The following is a 25,520-nucleotide window of genomic DNA, read 5'->3' as shown; positions in this document are numbered from 1 at the left end:
CCGAAATTAATGCTCCAAGGTAATTAAGAGTTCTGTTGGTTTAAGTGACAGCTGTCAAAGCAATACAGGTTGAAAAGTTGTTTGAGGATAATACATTTACAGTTGATACACTAATTCCCCTCAAAGTCCTTCTAGGTGCTAAGGGTGAAGCTCTCCAATTGTTTCCTCTCTTCCCTCCATATTAATTTAATTTAACTCTAAAGGTTCAGGTGAAGGGGGGACAATTTGACATTTCACTTTTTCTAACTGACTGATATTATTTTCTTCTCCATCAGGTTACACAACTTCTCCCATATTTTAATACACTAAGACACTAATGGATGGCAAAACATTGAAGATTCTCTCAACTATTTGTAGTTAGAGTCAGGGTGTATTCAACTCCATGATTATTCATCCATAATTCTGAAATCCATCCATTTATGAAAAATGGAATATTTTAATTATTTACTGTATAAATTGACATGTTAACACCTGACCTGGATTAATACAAGGCTATCTATTATGTTTAATAATATTAATTGCATTACACCATATTCACTGGTACAGAATGCTAATATATTTAATTATGGACACTGTCGCAGATTCTCGGTGGTATTATAAAACCATCAAATATAATTTCCTTTAAAATGCAAAGTTATGAATTCAACAATCTCGTGGGAAGTGTCTGGATGAGGAACTAAGTCCTGGATCAACTTGTAATGTTTTATTCACTTACCTGCCAACTTAAATCCAAAGTCCTAAGGTCCATGGAGGCAACAGAACCTTGGGTCTAGCTTTAAAGGGACAATAGCAGCAGTGAGCTGCATGTTGTGACTTTAATATTTATTTGTTTATTGCTTGCTTGCTTTTCCATGTCCCTATGCAAATAGCACCCACCTCAGGCAAGATTATTAAAAATGGAACTGAGTCTGATTGCCAACATATTGCTTTATTTCTTGGTGGAAGTAAATTAAGGCTTTCTAGAGTCATACAGCACGCAGTGATTTGAACATTAGAGTTAAAGAGAAACAAACAAACAAACAAAGAACAGCAACAACAAATGAGCATTCAATTTAGCCGAGTCAGGAAGGAAGCCATGTTTTAAAAGATACATTTCTTAATGAGGCCTTTTGCTTGGCCTCAAGAAAATCCACTGAGCTGTTCCCAGGAACCTTTGTCACAGATCCATACCCCTACCCTGATGGAGAGCAGAATGGGTGAAGAGGATGGGAAAGGGAGAAACTGGGAAAGACACATGTTCTGGGCAGCCAGCGAGTATGAAATGTCCCCTGGGTCTCACATGAAAGACAGTTCAGGTGATGTACTCAGTGATGATAAGAGTTACTAAAAATGGCTCAGGGAACCACTTTGGATCCCCCTGCCCATTCTGGGGGGGTAGTAAACCAAATCCTTTGGAATGTTCCAGTATCAAGGGTTACAGACAACCCACGGTGACTCTTCAACTCAAACTTTAAGCAGAGCCACAAGTCAAGAGGGCAGAGGGGTGCTATGCTGAAGTTCTTCTATGATTCTAAACTCAATGGCTGTCACTAGGTCCTGTCCCTAGCCAAAACTTTTTTTTTTCCCTTATGACATCATCCTGCTCACCCATCTGTGCTGGTGACAGTGTGACCTGAACAGAGGCTGGGGTCCGCAGGATGAATGACGGAACCTCCTGAAGAGTTGCCAGCTCATCACGTAACGTCTCCTTTCCAACACAAGACAATAGTACACACCGGAGCCTACAGCCAGAGTGCAGTTGTCGAGCAGTGTATAATAAGCTTGGTCTGGAGCAAATGTAGCAAGCTTGGCTTGGAGAGGCAGAGGCTCTGGGGCCGGGGGATAGACACCTTGAGAAGAAGGTGGGTGAACTCTTTCAACAGTGATGGAGAAGGAAAGTGGCCAGAGAATAAATTGGGAAAAGTACTGGGTTTACTAACAAAGGACAACTGGAGTTCATAAAAAAAAAAAAAAAAAAAAGTGACAGGATTTCTTCTGACTATCTGATTCTTTAAAAATGAACTTAGTAAATTGCTGTCTATTCAGAAGGGACCATTTGAAAGTCCATCAACTTAAAATTCGAATTTTGAAATGATTCTCATGTTCTGTCCCAATGCTTCGGTGGGTGGACCAGCATCTGGCTTATCAGTGTGCTCCCTCCTCTGTGTGCCTGGCACTTCTGAGTGAACAATACTGAAACACCTGCAAGCCTGTTTTACATTATTTAGTGGAAAACATGCAGACAGCAGGCAAGGTGTTTGTACAATTAGACACTTATAAGCTTAACCCCAATGGGCCTCATCTGATGGAGAAATAAATAGATGAGAGGAGTCAAGATAAAATGTGAATGACAAAGGACCAAGGTGTCTGTCTCTGCCGGGCTGCAGGACAGATGTGCCTGAAGCATAGCATATGTGCACCGAGAAGGGTTAGAAACACCTTGAAGGATGTGGGTTCCCTTGGACCTCACTTGTTAATTAAAAATTATAAGGGTCTTTACTTGGATTTGAAAAATGCTCAAAGGATGCAAGCTGACAGGGACATACAGGCTTCCTGTCACGGTGCACTCTCCTGCCTGCCTGGGCTGGATGTGGTGGTGTGAAAGAATGCTACAGCACATGTGCATGGAAGTCAAAGCATCCCACATGGCAGAAGACGTGCAAAAGGCTAGCCCACCAAACAGAGTTGTGTTAGTTCTCAGAGGAGAGTAAAAGGATCTCTGCATAGGACCTTACTTGTATCCAGGACCCTACGTGCACCCAGAACCCTATGTGTACCCAGGATCCTATGTGCATCCAGGACCCCGTGTGCACCTGGACCCCATGTGCACTAACGGTTACCCCACAGAACCTCCTGAAAGCACAGGTCATCCACACAACCAGTTCTCTCAGAAGTGCTCTCTGTGTGCTTGACACCAAGTTCTTTATGCAAAATTCTGCTTATCGGCATCACTATTCTCTCAACTCTAAAAGGGGCATGAGGCTTGCCCCCTACCTCTGGCATCTGGTGGTGGGAAGCTGAAGCCAGGAAAGGTGAGGTGTTTTTAGACCAAGGTCACACAGCTAGTTAGTGGCAGAGCTGGGAGAGAAAACATGTCTCCTCTGACGCCATGTGATTTGCCATAATGCATTCGCACAGGGAAGCCCTTCGCACATATAAAGTGTTAACGTTACTTTAACCCCAATTTTGCTTGGTGTGGGATTTAGGCGTGGGGCTTATGCCCACCAAGTAGTTTAAGTGGCAGCTTCAGAGGGCATATTCTGATGCTTAATGCTGCAGTTGTTGCAGGCTTGGAAGGTGAGGGTGTGGAACTTTGGGGGAATGGCATGTGTACAAGAGGGGAAGGGAAGATGGGGTAAGGTGCGTTTCAGAAGACACAATGACCAGCCTGCCGAGATGCATCCTTTGTGAGAGGATACGTCTACAAACAAACCGACCAGAACCAGTTTACCGTGGTAGAAATTTGGTTTTGCTCCTTCTTTGACCTCCTTTGCTCGTAAGAAATAAAAAGCCAGACTCCTAAGAACATTCCCGGAAGAAACAGGGGCTATGAGTGGGTGTGGGTGCTTACATGGGCTGCGTTTACAGAGCATTGGTTCACGTTGCTGTGAAAGCATGCCCGACGGAAGCTGTCCCTTCAGAAGAAAGCAGGGTTGGTATGCTCAATGACACAGCGCTTGCAGTGGCGTTTCACAAACCTCAGGGCCTCCACTGAAGCTTCACAGTCCTGGACGTTGAGCATCTGCAGGTCGAAGCAGTTGGCGGCCACGATCTGCAGGCCTTGGCCCGTGATGCTCTCGCAGGACTTGAGGCTTAACCTCTTGAGATTGAAGCAGTTCAAAGCCAGGGATTCAAGGCCCGTGTCAGAGACCAGAGGACATTTGCCAATGTCCAGAGACTTAAGTTTTGTGCAGTTCTTAGCCAGGTACTCCACGCCATGGTCCGTGATGCCCTCACAGCCCCTCGCATTGAGGTAGCGTAATTTGCTACAGTATTTAGCCACATAACGAATGCCCACATCCGTGATGCGGCCGCAGTGGGCGATGCTGAGGTACCGCAGGCGGGACTCCAGCTTAGCGATCTCCCGCAGGCCAAAGTCGCTGACAAAGCGGCAGTCACTGACACTCAGCTCCTTGATGGACGTGCAGTAGATCACCAGGTAGCGGAGGCCCTCATCAGTGAGGCGGACACAGCGGCGCAGATAGAGGTGTGTGAGCTGCGTGCAGTGAGCTGCGATGGTGTGCAAGCCTTCGTCTTCCAGCACGAAGCAGTCCGTCATATCAAGGTATCGGATGGAAATCTGTTTGCCATGCAAGGGGGACAGTTTAATGGAGGCCTCCCGGGTCAAGCTGATGCAAGTAACTTTGGAGCACCCTGCATAAAGACACAGAACACAATGCTCAGATCAACTTGCCAGAGTGGCGGGAGCCGTAAGTGATTCTTAGCCCTCTCTCTAGCCCAACCCAGGGGTTAACTCTTATGGTCTTGACCTCTAAAGAGAACGGTTTTAGGAATGATTTCCTGTTTGTTGGGTTATTTGGCAATTTTGCTGAATTTTGGGCTTAGGGGATTTGCAGACTTTAAAATTGGAAATACCAAGATTAGACTTTGAAATACCAACATGCTTTGGGGCGAACCACACTATATAATTTCTTGGTCATAAAATGGGCACAGGCCCTTGCCTGCAGGGAAGCTGTAATGGAGTGAGACCATGTGCCTACATATCTGGCTGTGACCCTACGAGGCTCAGGACGTCCCTAAAGGTCTGGCAGTGCTCTGGTAGCTTCTTCGTTCAAAGAAATGAAGTGAAAGAGGGGAACCGGGAGAGAGCACGCGGAACTTGCTGGGGCAGACCCTACTGGGTTCCCAGGGCTGAGAGTTGACAATTACTGTGGGACCACTTTCCACTGCTTCAGCCATGAGGCCAAACTTTCTGCATCTCAGTGCTATGGATGAGTGCCTGGCAATCCCATCCTTTAGGAGTAGAATGACCCAACGTGAAGCAAAAGATAAAATATTTTGAAAATTATGGGATAGTTCTGTCATTATTACTCTAAGAAAATCAATGTCTGGGATTTGATTCAACAGGTGCTGATAGGCGACGGCAATGCCACCTAAATTACTGTCCTGGCCTGTCTACCTGTCTCCCTCTTTTGCTCTGCCCTCATCCCCTTCAATGTTTCCATACAGCTGTAATCGGATGCCTAGAAACGGCACTCAAATCACCTGTGCTCAGAGTCTTTAGATGGTATCCACTGTGTGCCAAGTATAAAATCTGGTCTAGCATCATCCAAGGGCTTCCCTGTGCTCTTACCACTGACCCCACCATTGTCATTTCCCAGACACCACCCCTGCCCTGCTTGGTATCCTCTGTGCCTGGATTATGGAAGAGTCTTCCTCAGATAGCTCTAGGAACTACTTTCAACTTTCTTAGGTCCCCGAGATAATATTAATTTCCTGGACAATTTTTTCCTGGACTGCCATGTATGAGCTAGCATCCCTGACTATATACCCTTTATTTTAAGCATTTTTATCAGTTGGTAGTGTTGCATGTTTATCTGTTCAGTTATTCATTTGCTGTCTCCTTACTCTGGAATGCAAGCACTGAAGGAAAGCACTCAGGTAGGTTGATCACCATACTCCTTGTATTCAGTTTATAGCTGGCACTCAGTAAATGTCTGGTGAATGAATGAATGAGGGAGGGAAGAAATGATTTGCAGAGGAATGCCTCCAAAATAGATCAGATGGGAAAACTGAACTTCCAACATTTACATGTCTTCAGACTTTGGCCTTAGCTCAAGTAGATCTGCATTAAAAAATAGTTGTTTATTTTATAGTCAATAGGAATGACTTTTATTTGTGTTGACTTACAAAGTTTATAAAGTACTGTGAGGAATATTTTTTATCTGATTCTTCATACTTTTATAGACCAGGGTAGTAATGTCCAAGAAGATATTTTTGGATAACTCCAAGACATCATTCTTAATCCCCTAAAACTATGTATAAAATTACATATATTTATATTGTAAGTTTAATTATTATATTACATATAATAATGAAATACTCATTAAATATTACTTTATAAAAACATATATAGCCAACTTCTATTATATAGTTAATACCCATTAATATAAACTATAGAAATTATATTTAGAGTCTCTCCCATTTTACTACATATTTTTTCTCCCTGTTCTTATCAGATCCCTGTTGCAAGTGTACAACCAGGCACCTCACTTCAGACGCCCCCAAATTTTGGCTAGTCAATGCAATATCCAAAGGCTTGTGAGAGGCACAATGACATTGCTATTGGGGACTTTTCTGCCACATCCTGGCAGGCTGTCCAGGAAACTCTGATAAAGCATAAGTTGTGGGAATAACAGGGTTCTAATGTCATGTGCTCCAAGGCAAAATTTTAAGGCGTGAAGCACATCACCAATCATGGAAAAGAGACACGGCTCCCCTCTGCGGGGCGACATTGGTTTCTGGGAGGTGGTTTCTTTTGTTTCTTTCTTTCTGATGACTGTAATCCTGCATGTTTTGAATTTTTCTTCTGATGTGTGCTGTCTATGGAGGCATTCTTGTTTTCTTGTATTAAAAAATAAATTTTATTCCTCTATTTTGGTTCTAGTTTCCTTTCTACATTCTTAATAACAAGTGAAATCTGCTGTGAGCCAGGAAAGATACAATATTTAGGTAAAAGTCTATCTGAAAAATAGGAGTTTCAAATTTAAGAAAATATTAGTTTAGTACAGTTTCAGTAAATGACTTCAATATGCTTGTATGACTTTCTATCAGTAAATTTTAATGTTATGGCTATCTGTAATTCTTTTGTTGAGTTTGTATTGGAAAGAAAATAAATTTTTTCATGGTTCAGTAATACTAATGGATAGTTTACGCATTCCTGTTTTACAGACATGAAAGGACTCTAAGAAATCATTCATTTAAACTTTAATTTTAAAAGATGTGGCATGTACCTTATGTGCCTCTACACACAGACTAGAGCAAGTTCCATAATTTTTCGAGGTTTCAAGTAACAGGAGGGAGGTAAGGATGAGTATGATGTGGCAGAATTGTGGGTTACACAGGGATTTTCAGTGGATGTGCCGTCAAGAGGCACATGTGCAGACACTTGTAAAGGAGCTTTTTGACATGGCTGTATTTAAGGAGATCATCGAAGAGAAACAACTTGGATTCACAGACATGAAGTACTCGTATTCAAACAGAGGAAGCCAAATTTGAGAGGCCAGAACTCACTTGGTATTTGGAGGAGCAAGGAATGTTCATGGGGTAGATCTGGAAAGCTTTAACAGAAAAATAAGAAATTGTTGGCTAGGGCCAGAACATAGGGGACTGCCCCAAAGTCCAAGATAAAGGGGGTGAGTGGGGTGAACATTATTAAACCAATGTGAGCAACAGTGGTTAAGAAAGTATTGATTCTAGCCCTTACAAATCTTCTCTGAATCATGACTTACTTTCATTTGGGGTAGGGGGGCATCTTCACTTTCTCTAGAATGCAAGGTAGTCCCATCAGTGAAGACCAATGACTAACTTTTAAGATTGTTGATAAAAGTATTATTGTTGCTGTTTATTGAGCGTCTGTTCATGGTTCTCAGTGGAGTGCATGCAATGACCTAATATAATGAACTCAGTGACGCCTCAGCTCCCCTCTTTTTAGTCAGGAGGAGATTCTGACTGCTGTTTTACAGCTTCAACGATATTGCTCGGTATACTAACCTGTAGAAATTTGAACTCTTTCAAGATGTCCATTTCAGGCTTTGTAACTTCTATTTCCACTTAAACACAAGATCCCAAAATACAAAATAAAAATCCCTTGTTTTTGTCTATAAAAAAAAAAGCTCATGACTTGAGAGAAAAGGACCTGGAAATACGCAAGTAGCAGAGTGTAAATTCAATGATGTTTTAGTTTTCTATGTTCGCGATGCAGACACCAAGAAGAAATCCTTGGCTCACTAGACATAATGTGCGGAAGGCTATGCTAATGTGAGATTCCACTTGAGAAATGGAAAATCTCTTAAGAGAACTTCTGGGAAGGTTTGGGATGGGAGCAGGAAAGGGACTAGTATGGAACCCATATAGGTAGACATTCATTACTGAATGAAGAAGTATTTTGTGTTTGGAGATCTGCAGATAGTTTTGTGAGGAATGGGATTTGAATCTTGGAAGGACAACTCATTTGGGGCCTTACACCAGCTATGGAGAAAAATGAGTCTTTCCTGTAAGTCTTAAATAAGAATAATTGGAGATTAATTGACTTACAACTTGAAAAAATTTCTTCCAGAAGTTGAATATGTGGAGTGTGGATTGAAGTGTTGAAAAGAGCAGTTGATGAAGTGCTCCTGTAGGCAGGCAGGTAGAGGAGAGGGCATAAACTCCAGGGACTGGGAAATTAGGATAGCCTAGATAGGATGCTGCTGATTAGAAAGATCGATTTGGGAGGAAAAAATGGGTGGTTCTCAGGTGTCCTGTTGGAGACAGACCCTTTGAAGTGACTTTATTTACAACAATTACATTTCAGTGTTCAAAATTAGTTGGTTAATATATCCTAATTATGTTTAAAATGTTAATAAAAGGTAATTTGCAATAATAGCAAGATACTATATCTTGCTATGCTAATTACCAGTGATTTGAAAATGTAACATTGTGGTGGTAATCTAATTGTACTGAAATATTATTTTGATTGTATGTTAATAAATAAAGTTGTCTGGGGGTCAGAGCTATTAGAGCCATAGCAAGAGTGTGGCGGTGGTGGCACACGCCTTTAATCCCATAAGATCTCTGTGTGTTCAGGAATACAGTCAGCATTGGAGACATATGCCTTTAAGACCTAGGGGGCTGTACATTCAGACAGTGACGAGGCAGTCATGTGTTTGGGTTTACAACCGATGAGAAGGCAGAACAACATACTATAAAAAAACGAACCGACAGGAAGTAGGTCTCTTTTTCGCGAAGCTGGGACAGCAGGAGGAAGGGTGAGATTTTAGCTCTGAGCTCTGACCTCTCGGCTTTCTCTTTTACATTGTTTCTGTGTTTCTTAATTAATAAGACGGTTGGTTACATCTATATAACATTAAACATTAGCCTTTTCTACCTTGCTAAATATAGCATAGGTAATCCCATGTTATCTAGAGCAATGGTTCCCAACCTTCCTAATGCTGTGACCCTTTAATACAGTTCCTCATGTTGTGGTGACTCTCAACCATAACATTATTTTGTTGTTACTTCGTAACTGTAATTTTGCTACTGTTTTGAATTATAATATAAATATTTTATGTCAAGAAGCTACAAAAATATGTATAAACATGAAAATGACATGAAGTAGAGGACAGCTAGCAAGACTTTTAGTAACAGTTAGTCCAGTGGTACAGCAAGCTTACTCAGGCCAGAAAGCTCAATAATCCCGGTCCCAAACAGCCAAAGTGGCTTCAGTCATTTCAGAATCTCAAAAGGCCCTCAAACAACAGAATATAATTACTTGCATTCTATGAAGAACACCTGGAAACATGCCCCGACAAAGTTGGAGATTCTAAACAAGTCATCTTCTAGTCTGAGAAAACACAAGGAACTGTTTGTGAAATGCTCAGATGGCAAGAATGGGAAAGAGTTTGTCAACTTTATTTCTTTCTAAAGAGAAAACACATCAAGTTGTAGCTCCAAGGGCTAAGTGAATGGTCCCAAATCTCAAGGCTCCATGTTCTCCAGAGTTCCTTGGAGGAAGGATTTAAGAAGGCCTCCTTGTTTCCCGCTTCTGTATGCCAATGGCTGCTCCTGACTAATCTAACCCAGTAACGATGGCTTTGTCCTGAAGCCAGCTCAAGCAGAAGAGCAGTAAGCAGCTTTCCAGCCAGGGAAAGAATCTGCAAAAATAATGGGCTGTCAGCTGAAATATTTTCAGATGTCGGCTTCTGAAAGACAGAACAAGCTGGAAGCTGTTTTACCTCCAATTTTTTTTGAAGGGCTTCATTTACCTCAGATTCTTGTAAATCCCAAATTCTATGTATTTGCCTGACACAGTGGGTCTCACCTTTTGACCTTTCCCCAACCATTCCTGAGGTCACAACTCATCTTCTCATTTTTTTTTTTCAAAACTCTTTGACACAGCTTACACATTTCAGCTTCTGTAATGTTCATCTTTTGACTATACAGCAGATGAGATTTTAAAAAGGGGGCTGTTATTCAGGCTGGGTCCCCGTCTGGCGCCAAAGTATGACTCTGGGCTTTAATTCTTCCTGCCTAAGAGAGACTTTTAAGTAAAGCAATTATACTGGGATTTCCTTCCATTTTCAAAAGAATGAAAAGTCAGATTCAATGGACCCTGTCCTTGTACTATGTAGCCGAGAAATGCTTTAAAAGAGCCGTAAAATTAACCCAAAGGAGAATGTGGGCGGGAGCATCACTTGACCATGACAGACTTCCCTAGTGTTTAGAGAAAGACAAGCCATTGTGAGCACAGCTCCCAGGCCTGCATTTTATTCCTCATGGTGGACTGTCAGGTCAGGACATGGCATGAAGGGACATTGCTGTGGCTTTGCCATGGTTCACAAACTCTACTAACTCATAACAAATACAAAAGGCTAGTTTCTGAATGACCTGTTTAATTAGCTATTTCCTTCTATTTGTCTTAGTTAGATTTTTGGTTCCCATTATGCATGGTTGTTCTAGAGTATAAGGTCACATTTAAGGTAGACTGACCCAACCCAACCAAGGTGCCCACAGTTCCTTAAAGAGGCATATGTTCAATGCAGAGGCTACGTCTGGCCTTGAGAGTTATGAGTCCACAGTGAGACCAGTTAGCCTCCCTACTATGCACTGTCCATCTTTGGTAGCTAGCAAGAAGATGCTGGGGGCTGGAGAGATGACTCAGTGGTTAAGAGCACACACTTCTGTTCCAGATGGCCTGAGTTTAGTTTCCAGCACCCATGATGGGCAGCCCACAACTGCCCTTAACTCCAACTCCAGTGGATGCAATGCCCTCTTGTGGACTCTGTGAGCACCTGCACTCTTATGCACACACCTCTACAAAGATACACAAATGCACACAATTTTAAAAACATGAAAAGAAACATTAATAAGAGAAGGAGACCCTCTATCAGCCGCAATGTCTCTACTACTCTGGGTGGTGCATTAAGAACACCAAGGTTTTGAGTTCAGTTTCCATTTACCTGACACATCCAGATGCTCCAGGTTGGGACAGAGGGACACCACATCAAAGACAGCTTCGTTGGAGATATTGTAACATCCTGAGACTTCCAGGCGCCTCAGTTCTGGGCAGCACTGTGCAATGGTGTAAAGTCCTCGGTCTGTGAGCCTCCGGCAGCCACTGACAATGACCGTCTCCAGCATGAGGCACACGTTGGGTGTGTCCTGGCAAAGCCTACGGGTCAGTACTTTCAGGGCACGGTCCACATTGATGGTCTCACCCGTGAGGCGGATAGTCCTCCAGAGGCGCGGGTCCCAGGCCAGGTTGTACCAGCGGCGGCACACCCGTGCACAGCGGCACAGCTGGTTGGTGGGCAGGAAGGAGAAGATCTGCACCATGGAGTGGTCCGGGAGCCGGTCTATGCTGGCTTGCTCTTTCTGGGGTCTGGAGGCCAACCGGATGAGTGGGTGAGTGAGGCGGGTCGGGGGTGGGGAGTGAACCATCGCCACTGTCTCCCCAGTGATGGAGGATGAAGAAGTGGAGGAGCCCCTTCCATTCTGAAATCCTGGCAAGGCTGGCGGACATATCAAGGCTGGGCTGGGCGTGCTCAATGTACGCATGCTCAAGTCAGAATCTGGCAAAGGACAGAGAACAAAGTGTTAAGTATGAGGGCTTTTTATAGAACCTTGAGCTGGAAGGAAAAGACAACATGGAGCAAAGGTTACACTCCCTCATGGTTTTCACTACTTGTTTTCTTCAGAGGAACAGGCAGCAAACTCCACCCTTCTCTAAAAGCTTCTTCTAATCCTCATGCTCCACAACAGGGTAGGCAAACGGCAACATTCACTTGTTAGGCCTGGACTAACAAGTATTTCATTACAGTGCCTCAGCCCTGCTAAGAGCATGCAAAACCTGTCATAAACAATACAGAGGGGAACAGGCATGGCTGCCACAGTCTTGGCTCACATAAACAGACCAGTAAAGAGAACCCCTGTGCAGACCAGGGGCAAAGTCCCTCATTTGCCCATTCTCCCATCTCCCTCAATGCTGATCATGTGAAAGGCACACCTCCAAAGCTGCACTGTTTCCATCTAGGGAGAAACCTTATCAGTAATAGAACTGATTTACTTTCCTAGTATATATTGAAGAGGTCGTTGGTTGTACCGTATTTTACAAGTGTGTTTTAGAAGGGAGACTAGAGCTTGGATGTCGAAAGCATCTGCCCCTTTGCACTCACTGGCGCTGGCATGCGCTTGGATTCTGATGACAGTTTCCCAGAATAGGGGAACCACCAGGCTTTCTGTGTTAGGTCAGGCTTCAGTCTTTGAAAGCTCCTTCTTCCTTCTAACTAACTTTATTTCCTTTGCAGTTGAAAGCCCTGTTCTGTTCTTTGAAACCAGAGAGATCACTTCATGAGGACACACATAGCTTCTAAGTTGCTGAGGGATTAAGAATCCTTCTGGGGACTAGAGAGATAGATCGTCAGTTAAGAACATGTACTGCTCATTCAGAGGACCTGAGTTCAGTTCCCAGCACCAATTTTAGGTGGCTCACAATGACTTGTAACCCTAACTCCAGGGGGTCCTGGTACTTCCGTGGGTACCAGCACTCACATGCACAAACCCATACACAGACACAGACACAGACACATAATTAAAAACAAATCTAAAAAACCAGAATTCTTCAAAGAGAATGCTCAGTTTATTTCCCTTTCTCTATGTACAAGAATTTAGTCTCTCTCTCTCTCTCTCTCTCTCTCTCTCTCTCCAAATACACCTAGATAGTATATTTTATATAGACATTATTTACAAAATAATGAACTCAATATAGTTTATATAAATATGCATTTATAAGTTCATACCCATGCATGTTTATGGTGTGTAAAGATAGACACAGAGAAAATTTATTTCTAAAATACAAATTTCTTCAGCTGTAAAAATAAACGATTGGGCTAAATCATATCTCAGTCATATCCACCTGTCACCATAGTTCTAAAGATTTAAGTCCTTTGCATATTCAAGGACAATGAACAGGAAGTCTTTAAGGAAAACTTTGAGCATAAACTCAATTATGGTTCTCAAAACTGCCTCCAACTTACCATAATACCAACCCACACCATCACATGCTCTCAGGGAAGGAGCCCTGATAGCAGCATTTCTCTTACAGAGGTGAACAGCTTACTATGGACCAGGAAGGAGGGACAATTTCAGGCTCTCAACTCTGATGTTTAAGAAGCTATGAGGCCCTGAAATCTCTCTCTTGCCTGCATAGGTTCCATTCGTCTTGAGTAGATGTTTAAGAGTCCCACGCGCAGCACTGTGTAGTAAGGCCCTGAAGCCTAAGATAGGCTCTCCCTGCCTTTAGTGGAGGGGGGCAGACAACTTCACAACAGCAGTCCTCACTTGCTTCACTTTTCTTCACTCTCTTACCTCAGCCCCGAGGGGATAATAGGAATACCTCCAGATTGTTTAGCACAGATGTGCCTCTACTGATTATTTTAGTCGTTCACTTTTTCCATCTGCAAGCATACCTGAGTCTTATAGGAATTTATACCCTGAAAGAGATGGAAACTTCCCACAACTTTGAGGAATATTCTGGGCTGGGAAAATTGCAAAGCCCCCTGATAGCTCCTCTTGCCATCTCACCTAGAGTTTATCCATAGGAATCCCAGAAGGAAGTCCACAGTTCTTCATTGTTCACAAATTGTGTGTGTGTGTGTGTGTGTGTGTGTGTGTGTGTGTGTGTGTATTTATTCCAAGAAAGCTGATATTTATCTTACCAGGAATACATATCAGAATTTGCCCCAAGTCCTTCAGGCTGACTTTAAAATGGGTAAAGAACACCCCCTCGAGAACTTTTATAAGTATGTAATCATAATGGAATATATGGCACCTAATAATTACAAAACAAGAAAATGATGGTCTAAGCTTGAGAGATACATACCTAGAAATTGCTATAAAATACTTTTCCTGATATTATCCCATATTGATGTTCACATATTAAACCTAAAAGGTGAATATCTATATGTGTATATGCATTTAAATTGACAAAAACACATTTGATTATAAATAAAATAAGTACACTTGCTAGACAATGTGTCAAACAACCATTTACTGACATTACATATGGTTTATAGGAACAGATGACTCACAGAACTATCGAGATGCCACACTGTGATGGTACACTGCAAAAACAGAATATGGCTTCCACTTCAAACAGGAACCACATATGGCTCAGGTAGCAGCTATCATTTGCACCAGAGAATGCAGAAACAGCATCTCCACTCTTTATACATACTTTTCCTCTCCTTTGATCCTTTCAACTAAATGGACTGGTGTTGGCTGTTGATTGTTTAAAGGCAGCTTAGAACCAAGGACCTCAGTGCCAATCCACCAAACACACTCAGAAGAGCAGGGTCAAGGACTTCAATGCCAATCCACCAAATGCACTCAGAAGAGCAGGGCAGAGGTGAAGCAGTGTGACAAAGACGGGGGAGAGCGGCAGCCCTCCTCCTGGTCTTCTAAAACTGGGATACAAACAAGTGGAAAGGCGGCGAACTACAGGTGAACTTAGACTTTGCAGACAAGAACTTATTTTCAGTTCTGAATATCTGATCTTAGTAAAGTACTACCTATTATCCGCCTTGACGCAGAAGCCTACAGTTTATTTTAGCAGGGAAGTGGTATGCATTGGACGAAGGGACAGTTTAATCAAAAATCTAATGGTCATCTTAAGACTGGATAGGCTTTTACATATATCTCTATAAAAACTGGTTATCATACTTTACCTTTCTTTGCCCTTTGACCACATCAAGATGAGGACATTTGTGACTGGTAGAAGGAGTTAACTACACACTGTCAGGGGTGTTTTGCAAGGAGAAAATGGGATTTGTAAAAAATATCAAACTAAATATATGAGACAAAGTGCTTCTGTAAAGTATCCAATTAATCACTACCAGTATCAGCTGCTCTTAAATTCCTGTATATGGGAGTTGGAGAGATGGCTCAGTGGTTAAGAGTACTTGTTGCTCTTCCACAGGATCTGGGTTCAATTCCTATCACCTGCATGGTGGTTCACAACAGTTTGTAACTCCAGTCTCAGGGGATCTGATACCCTCTTGTGGTCTTGGCAGGCACCCAACATGCACATACCATACAAACATACATGCAGGCAAAATATCTCCACACAGAAAATAAAGTAATAAAAATTTTTAGAATTCTGTTATAAGCGAATAATTCTTGATTATTATTTGAAGAAAGGATGTCAGTAAAGGAAACACAGAGACTCCTAAGTGAGGATAACATTTTTTACAACATGTTTAAAGCATATTCCAGAGTTTATATAAAGGATGATGGCTTTTTAAAATCCATCAAGGCTATTACTCTATCAGCAGGCACTCTTTGAACATATTTTGTTTGTACATAAATAAGTGCATAAATTGGTAATAGGCCTGTTAAAGGCAAAGTAAATGTACCAAATACTGACATTTGCGTCCAATATGTATGGCACATATATGATGGTGGCCACATTACACTATGTTAGTATATTGACTGTAGCCATCTTAGTTTGCAAGACTTCTCTATGCTGTTCTCACAGTAGTGAAACTGTTTAATAATGTTTTTCCTCAGAATGCAGATGCACTGTTGAGTGGTACATGAGTGACCTTTGCAGTAGGGTAGGTAGACAGAGAAATCTATCAGAGAAAAGCTGATAAAGTCTGCAAAAGGAAAACATCTGGTTAGTATCAAATATCAGAACTGGAAATGGTGGGCGGAGAGAAAGTACAGTGTATGAAGTCACTTGCCATGTAAGTGTGATGACCTGAGTTTGGATACCAAGAAATCACGTGAAGCTGAGCATAACAATACACAGCTATAATGGCAGCACTCCTGTGTTGAGGCCGGAGGGAGAGACAGGAGAGTCCTTGGAAGCTTGCCCGCCAGACAACCTGGTATACACCATGATTGCAAGAGACCCTACTCCCAACATGGTGAAATGCTAAAACTGACACCTAAGCTTTCCCCCTGCCTTCTACACATGCATCATGACACAAGCATGCCTGCACTCTCACACACAAACATGCACACACATATACTCTCATATGTCATCAGTGCAAACACACTAAAAAAGAGTCAGAGCATACACTGTCAATTATAAATATGTAAGACCAGAGGAAAGATGGAAATGAGAATAATTCATGTGTCATGAAAGATGAACAGGAGACAAAAGTGAGAAATGACACATTCTTGCAATAAAATGTGGGGTTTTGTATCTGGTTTCCCAGTGATACTGGAAGGTAGATATAGTCAAAGGATGGTGAAAATACATTTGCATCTTCAGGAAGATATACAAAATGGATTGCAAGGAATATTCTGGCTAGGGAAAACAGGGCAGAGGAAGGCATTTTAAATTTTACATATTCAATGTAATAAACTGTTCTGTTGTAGATTCATGTATTACATGGCTATGAGGAGAAGGAGTGTTCACTCATTCAAGGAATGGTTTAACACACACTGTTTCTCATGCCCAGTTGAGGTCCAGCAAGGGAGAGGCTGCATCTGACTGGATTGTAAACCAAACGTTCCTAGCCAACCTCCTGTCTTTCCCTCATCCCCATTAAAACAGCTCCACCACACACTCAGGTGTCTGCAATTTCTTGTAATCCTTTGGGGAGACAGACAGACAAATGACTACATTGAAGCTATTCCCAAATCCCATAAGAGACGAAAAAGTAAAGGATAGAGAAGTTTGTTTGGGTCTTGAAAAAAAAATGGAGCAGGAGTCCAACATGAAGAAGATGAATGTAGAATCTACTAGCAGTGAAAAAAAAAAGATGCTAAACAGTATTTTAATAAGCTTTTGTATTTTTGTCAAAAACTAATGTATATTTTGACACAATAGTGATGCTTAAGGTAAATAAATACAATAGCACTTTGTGATTATAGATACAGTCGTATGTGGAATAAAATAAGAGACTATAGATTCTTTAAAGAATCCTGGTTTTATTAATTATTTAAATTACTTTCAAGTATATAATTGGTATAGGAAAATGTCCTTTAAATAAATTCTTTAACTATTTGAATATATAAAGATATGCAAAAAAAATTGCATTTTTTTTCTGGGTGAAAATCCTCATGAATTTTTTTCTTCATAGTTTGAAAATTCTGGAAATTTTCCATCCTTAGTAATCACAGTACAGTATCAAAATATTCAAGGCATCTCTTACACACATGCTTGTTAGTTACATATTCTCCTAACTAGCTAGCTGCCTATTTTTGTAGCTTTTATTTTCAAACCACTGCTGTTTACACTCTAGGGATTTTATTTACATGACTCTGGGCTTTCAACGTCAAAGTTTCCAAGCCCACCCATGTGTTCCCTCTGATGACCAAAGCTTTGGTGCAGGAGGCTTTCCATCACAACTCAGCTTTCTCTTCAATAACTATTGCCATAAAAAGCAACAGTTCCTTCCTTATCTTAAACTCAAGCTTTAAGAAAATAGATCTATAAAACCTAGTTAATGAAAAAAATTAATACAGTCTGAGCATATCACTTATCTCTTTGTTTTATTTAAAAACATTTTCTTTTAATGTGGTTCAGATCATATAAACAATCTAGAACACATTTATGGCACTGTCTGCTATAAAGAAGAAACGTATACATGGGAGGTTAAACCTGCATTTCATATGGAGGGAGTTAACTCCAGGATTGAAGAGTTTGTGTTGAAACTACAGAAGGTGGCGCCTACAGAATCAAATAAACACTGGTTAAAGACCTGTCCAGAAGAAAGTATCATTGCCAGTCACCTGGACCAGCCTCATATGAGCATCTCCATAGCAACTGGCTTGTGGAATCTCAATGAAAGTAATGAGACTTTTCTCATGCTAGTGTGTGTAAAACTTATTCTAGTGTACAGCTCTTTGTAAATGTTTGACTCAGTTTTCCCAATGATATGCAGCATCTGACTCATTCTGCTCTTCCAGAAGGGAAGATTCACATTGCTATGAAGCATGTAAGTCATAGGCAGTGCTCTGTAACCCATAAAGAAAATGACATGAGTACCCCAAAGGGACCATTTAGGAATGTGATACCCACAGAAAGATCAGAAAGCCTAACAAACACAATCTAATAATAATCCACAGATTCCTTTTGGCCTGATTCTTTGCTCAAATGATGACTTCTAGCATCTACTTTTCCCCCTTCTTCTATGTCCAATGGCAAAGTAGGATGACTTAAAAATATCCCATAATGGGAAGAATGTATGCATCATTCCTGAGATACTACCTCTGCTATTAGAAGCTTCCCCCTTTCATAAGATTTATTAGTTACTTTTCCTTTTGCTGTGATCAAAGAGCTGACAAGAAACAACCTCAAGGAGGAAGCGTTTACTGTGGCTTACAGTTTTAGGGGATACAGTAAGTACATCATGGGTATATAAGGCATGAATGCACGTAGCTCCCTGGTAGCAGGATTGTGCAGCTCTGATCCCTCACACCTTCTAGGAGGAAGCACAATGTGAACAGGAAATGGAGTTGGGCTATAAAACTCCAGTATGCACCCCCTAGTGATTGATTTCCTTTAGAGGTTCCACCTTCTTCTACTTTTCAAAATAGCACTATCAGCTAGAACTCAAACCCATGGAAGGGGGCATTTCATTCAAACCACAAGGCACACACATAATCTATGATAATTATAAAATCTCTCTAGACTGCTGACTTCCCTTCTTAACAAAAAGAAATCAGGTCCCCAGGTTCAAAGTCTTTGATAGGCAGATATATTTAGCTAGGTTTTATAAAATTTTATTCAATAATTTCTTTTTGTAATTGCTATAGAGCTTTGTCCTCAGGGAAGACATGGATGTTGTCATTTTGAAATCAGAATAGTTGTGATCATGTCTATGAGACCCTTACAAGATCATTAGTAGATTAGTAGAGATATTCCTCCATCAAAGGTGGGGAGGTCACATGAAGGACAGAAGTGTCATAAACTCAAGAGGTACATGAGGCCAAACACCTTGAGGGCACAGTTATCAATTGCTGGTGTGTGTGTGTGTGTGTGTGTGTGTGTGTGTGTGTGTGTGTGTACATGCATGTGCATGCATGGGGTTGGGCATCTTCTTTAGTGTAGCTATCTATGTGTTTGTTTTCCATGATCCTATAAATAACCACTTGCCCATCCATGCTCCTGCAGGGAGCCCAGTTAATCTCATTGGTTCAGCAAGCTAGATTTGCCCAGAATCACTTCTTCTGTCTGTCACTGGTGCTGTACTTTGTGAGCAGATATTTGTTAGTGTTCCTCCGGAAGAAGTCCTGTAACACTTGGTGCCCCAATAAGGACATGACAGAACCAAAGGAGAGTATGGTTGAAGTACCGCTGCTACTGTAGAACAAATAAGCCTGAACTGTCTGCTTAAAAAGAAAGTCATGGCGAAAAATCTGCAGAGCAAAACCTGCTGGTACATGTCTCCCCAGGAAAAGTTATACAACAGCCCTTGGTCAGGGAAGCTTGTTTTTGCAGTAGAGGACATTTGCTATACTAACATATCAGTGGCCAACCTGTTGGGAATAAGTTATTGTTGCTGTGGCATAGTGATTCAATGTTTTCTTGTTTCCCTGTAAATGCGGGAAAACATACATCTATATCATCTCCTCCCCACATCTAGGCTCAAGGAACAGTGTACAAGAAGGGGCACAAAGAATGCAAGAGTTGGAAGACAGGGTGGAATATTGTCCAACTCAGTCTTCTAGGCATAACATGGCTGCTGCTGTCATGACACCAGAGAGGTTATGATTACCTGCATGAGAGCCTCAGAAACTTGAGCTCACTACCACCCCCTTGTGGAAGAGGAGAGAGCATAAGGCACAGGAAGTTTCCCTTAGCCCTGATGATACATAGATGTTGTTGACTATTTCTAGGGAGCATGAGGGGCTCTAGTTCAGTGGTGTGGCTGCCTTTAAGTTGCTCACACTCTTGCAAACAATCCCACATGATATGCTCCTGTAAGTAATCCCATCTAAATTAAGAGCTCCATAAGCCAGGCTTCGGTGGAATCCTTTCTGTCATTTGGGCCCCATCCAAAGTGAAAACATGTTTGTTCACATATTTCAGATAAAAGCAAAGCAGTAATTTTATTCATTAGAAATTTTTTATTTTTAAAAATCATCACCTCTTTATGAAAAATTATTTAGTTGTCCATATAAGACAATGCAATCCTACATTACTTTAAAATAATAATTTAATTTTATGTTAAAAACCATTAAGTGAATAATGTTAGAAATGGTAGGCACAACCATTAAGAATGTAAATGTCTTAACTTTAGGGGACATTTTTGGTGTGAAAAGATAGTTAAATTGAATTCCCACTTGCTTTCTACCACGTGGAGTTTGTATAACCAGGGAAAGTCACTGATTCATGATCCATAAATTGCTCTTTTGGAAGCTAGCAGCGATTTTACCCACTTCTCCTCATAGTTAGGAACTTTCCTGAAAGTGACATCATTGTTAGTGGAGATATTAAAAGTCACAGAACCTTTACTGGTGACATGATAGGAAAGAAGTTCTGGGCCCTCCCACTATGGGTTTGTTTTTAGGAACACACTAGTCTGGATTCCACAGAGAAACTCTTTGGAAATTCCCTCTCTTTCTTCCATAAACTTTTGCAAGGTCTTTCATGTGTGGAGGTGGAAGGAGTTAAAACCACAACCTTTGGTTGGAGTACAGTGGCCTTTCTCTTAGGTAACAAAATGCGGTCATTGACTTTGAATTGGGTAAGCTCTTTTCTGTAGTTTATTCAATAAGAGTTGTTTTTCTGTGATTTGGTAGATGCTTTTTCAAAAAATTTCCCATGTTTGTGCAACATTATTCTAGGTTGTACTTCTCCTTTCTTTTCAGCAACTATTTCCTGGCCCTCTTCTGTGGTTGACCATATAATTGCCGATGTCCCTAAGAGTTATAGCCCTGTTCTTAGTAGCTGCTCTGCCTCTGGGTGGTTTCTATAGTCTCTCCTCTTGCCCATAAGCATTCAAACTTGGTGTCTAGCTGACATTTCCTCTGTGTATCTTTAAAGTATTAAGCACCCTTGCCTAAGCACCTGCTTGAGCTGTGTTATCTAATATGACAGCCGTCAGGGACTTGTAGCTATTAAAAATTAAATGTATTACATTTAACCAAAAACTCAGCTCCTTGGGCACAATGGCCACACTTCATGAGTTCAGTAGCCACGTAATTAGTTAGCACATATTTGAAAAATTCTCTTGGAGAGAGCTGCATGAACAGTGCTGTGCTGGTCCTTTGATCCTCTGTCCATAGGCTATTTGGTCTAGTTACAATACATGTACAGGGGTGAACTCAACAATATCATTGGAAGAACATTGTCCTATGCCTACATTTTGTATTGTTAGTCATGACATCACAGCTCATCTGCTTCCCAAGCTAAAACCTTGGGAATGCCCTTGAATCCTCTCTCACTCTCACCCACTGGTATCAGATTTGATGCCAAGTCTTTAAGTTTAAATGTCCATGGATCTCAGTTCTCCCTTCACTCTCTCTACCATTCCACACCAGTTCAAGTTTTCCTTTCTCACAACTTCAATAACATGCGAAGTGACGCACCTGATTCTTGTCTTTCCCCCAACATTTCTCTAATAGAGCCTCTACTCTACATTTAGAGTTAACTTTCTAAAACACAGGCTTATTTTCCAGTACTCAAATCATAAATGGATTATTCTTTCTGTTATAGGTTAAACTGTGTTCCCTTTACACAGTTAAGACATGTTGAAGTCTTAACCCTGGTGTTGGTGAATGAGACCTTATCAGCAACAGGAAACACTTACAGATTTTTCCACACTGCTATTATTGAATACCTATACTATGTAGGCATTCAGTAATACTAGATACTACTCAAGAAAGACAGTCAAGTTTTCATAGTGTGTATGGGGCCCTTCCACAAAGTTCCCAACTCTAAGCACATGCTGATGTTCTCCAAGCCAAGGTCTATTTCCCCAAATTAAATGTTAAGTTCTCAGCTACAATTCAGGTCTCCAATACTACACTATGTCAGATAGTCTGCTGAACTTTCCAAGTGGAATAACCTAGCTACTTTTAATGTTTCCCTTGATCTCAAACATAAATTTATATTCCATCCTGTCCCTCTTCACATGGTGTCTCTCCTGTGAGGTACAATGAATATGTAGCATCAGGAGTTGTCTTTTTTTCATCTCTAAGCCATCCAGTCTTGACTGTATTCAATCATCCGGAAGTTGTTCAACTAACAAATTAAAGAAAATGTGCTTCACTTGCCCTAAAACAAATCCTTCGCAGTTTCCCACTGGTTGCAGTTGGAAATATTGACAAGGACTAACAGCAGAAACTAGATGCTTTAGATGCGTTCCATGGGAGAAGCTGGCACATCCCTGGGATTCATTAACATTTCATTTGCAGACCTTTTGTCTTTGCCTCTTCATTTAATTTAGGCTGAGGTAGCACACACACTTAGTTTAATACTATTAGTATGCTCAGAAGCTATCTTCTGAGAAGGACTCACCACAGAGTATCAGAGTCAAAATGCTTACTGATTCTTTTTTTTCCTTATGTCTTTCAAATCTTACCATATTGACACTTACTTCTCGCAAAAACAATGTACAAAAATTGCAAACAGTGTGATACTTTTGCATTGGGGTAGAACTAGCTTTAAGGTCCATTCTCTAGTTGTTCAGTTAACCTAAGGTGGAATGGGAGCTTCTGTTTTCTTTCTCAAACTGATTCATGTATCAAGAGCAGTAATCAGAACTGACTTTTCCTTGAGAGTGGGAGAGACAGCATTTTTCTATTCCCTGTCCTCCAGAGCTTACAGATAGCTTTGCAAAGCTCGCTAAAGGAGGCAGCACTTGTCTAGATAAGAGAATCAGCACAAAGACTCATGCAAAGGCGTAGCACTCTAATTTTCAACCTTCAAGTTGTACCGCATAAGCCAGCCTTGTTTGCCATCTTTGATTGCCAGCCAATGTTCTGGTCTCACTTCCACTGTGAAGAGTTGTAGACACCCCATGATCATGTCCTTTAAAGTGCAATGGGTAGACCGTATTGAATTTACCTGGCAGAAAAAAAGATGCTTCCAACTTTGCAGTTCACAGCAGAAAACAAAAGCATCCTGGGAAGCAAGAGTAATACCCACATTTAACTTTGGAGAAAGAAAAAGATAAACTGTCGCTCAACTTACGACCATGTAAAAGGTCAATTAATTCCTGAGAACATGTCCAAGTATCAGGAAATTCCTTATCTTTCTTAGTCATCTGGAAAGGTGCTCTGTGTTGCTGCAATTCTGTACAGTTCTCATTTCAGTTAAGTTTTTGTAGAAAGCATTTATTGCATACAAATCATTGTTCTATATGTAATATAAATAGAAACACATATGCCCAATATTTGTATGAATTTTTTGAATGCTTGACCCAATCAAATAAAAAAGTTTATTTCTTCTATATTATCAAACAAAGAAGGGAACAAGAAAAGGCACTTAGTACACCTAAGTACTGTTTTACCTCCCACCTGTACATCTCTCTGTAGCTTTGTGGATGCTGGCTGTGGTGGGGGAGGGTTGCATCTTATACTGACTTGGGATACACTTTACACGGGCAGTTCCATGGGCCGAATGCAGTCAGATTTATGACTGCTTTCGGACAGATCCCAGAGCACCGGCCAGGGCTGGGCTTTCCCTAAGAATGGAGTCAGAAGTATCCATCTGTTATAAGGAAGGAAAGAACACAGCCACAGGGAGCAATGCAGACAATATAAAATCACTACTGTGTGCTTTGAAGGCACAAGAAGATGGTGGACACAGGACACTTTCTTCTTTGGAAAGTTCCATAGGACCTGGAGTGGTGAGTTACTGGAGTGGAGTTTATGGATTCTAGTTAAACGCAGTTTCTGTCTCTACTTTCATCACATCACCTAGAATGGACAGGGCAAGTTAAGTATGGAAGGATGCAGTTGAATTCCTTGGGCATTTGCATTCTAAAATGTATATTAACTTGAAAATATAAGCTTGTATAATTTGCAGTAAAACAGACAATCACATCCTGATTAAAATTAGTTAAGAATTAAAATCCAATTATTTTACATTCACATGTGAATACTGAGTGCCTTGAACCAGGTATACTTCAAAGTCCCTTTGATGTAGTAGACTTAAAAGGCCCAGATCTCATGCAGAAGGGTGGAAATTCTCACGTAAGTCAGATATATTACATATCCAAATTTTATATCTATCTATCTATATATATATCATTTTAATTTACTCTAATGTGTTATGCTTCACAAGGAAGATAGTTATAAGTAAATAAGTTACAGCTTATTATTTTTAAAACCCATAATAACAAGAAGAGACTCTTTACTCTTCCAGAATTATTAAGCTCAATAGATTGAATATTCACGTTCCTCCAAAATGTTCAAACCTAATGAACTATTTAAACATTTGTTCAAACCCAAATGATAGTATTTAGAGATAATGTCTTTGGGAGAGTAGAGTTATTGTATATGAAGATATTGCTTTTCTAAGAGAGATTTCAGTGGACACTACTGCTTCCTTCCATCTTGTGAAGACATGTCAGAAGATAGATATCCCCGAATAGTGTGCCTTCACTAGAATCTGAAGATTATTGATCAAGGACACCTTATCCACTAGATCTCTGAGTACTGATGTGCGCTCTACATAAATATCAGAATCTGTGGTATCTTTGTTACAGCAGCATAAGTAGACTGATACATTCAGCTATGGTGGTAGAGAGTAGAGTACTTAGAATTGGAGTAAACACTGAAGAATGTAATCCTAGAGTGGTCACTAGGGAATCTACTTATTTATTTATTTATTTATTTATTTATTTTTTAAATTCTCTAGTGCTAGGTAGTTGGCTCATATTTCAGTACCAGTCACAATTTTCCTCTTTTTGAGGAGGTCTTAAGTTCAATTAGAGAACTGTTTGTTGCATCAAGGTATGTGTACCACTATTGAAGTCATGGCTCTTGAAGGAGAACAAACCACTACCCCGACTTTACTAAACCAGCATAATCCCTAATTTTATGTCCTAAATATTTGTTCTTAGACCCATGGATAAGTGTAGTCTCGACCCCTCATCAAAGAAACTTCTCTTTGAAATAGACAGAGATCACTACAGAAAACTACAATCAATAAAAATGCCGAGTTGCCAAGCCTAGTCCCAACTGATACATTTACAACACAACTCCTAAACCTAAGGGAACACTGAGGAAGAGAAAGTAGAAAGAATATAAATGCCAGAGGAACAGGAAGTTTGCTGGGAGTTGTATCTCCTAGAAATGTCAGAAGCGATACCTATGAAGGCTCACCAACATGCTACCTAAGCGTGATCTGAACA

At 40.9% G+C, this 25,520-nt stretch overlaps 1 protein-coding gene across 1 annotated transcript in view; it reads right to left on the bottom strand.

Moving 5' to 3' along the window:
* Window positions 1-907: 907 nt before the first annotated feature.
* Window positions 908-25,520, bottom strand: part of Fbxl7 (F-box and leucine rich repeat protein 7) — a 373,299-nt gene continuing 348,686 nt past the window's right edge. Inside the window, exons 3-4 of the mRNA XM_028868169.2 lie at window positions 11,160-11,771; window positions 908-4,353 (exon numbers count right to left, since the gene is read on the bottom strand). Of these exons, the coding sequence (XP_028724002.1) occupies window positions 3,617-4,353; window positions 11,160-11,771 (1,349 nt within the window). The 3' untranslated portion in view covers window positions 908-3,616. The remainder of the gene's footprint in view (window positions 4,354-11,159; window positions 11,772-25,520) is intronic.

This window comes from Peromyscus leucopus, chromosome 11, assembly GCF_004664715.2.
Source record: "Peromyscus leucopus breed LL Stock chromosome 11, UCI_PerLeu_2.1, whole genome shotgun sequence".
Taxonomy (NCBI): Eukaryota; Metazoa; Chordata; class Mammalia; order Rodentia; family Cricetidae; genus Peromyscus; species Peromyscus leucopus.
The sequence above is the reverse complement of the archived record's forward strand: the minus strand, read 5'-3'. Positions and strand labels throughout refer to the sequence as shown.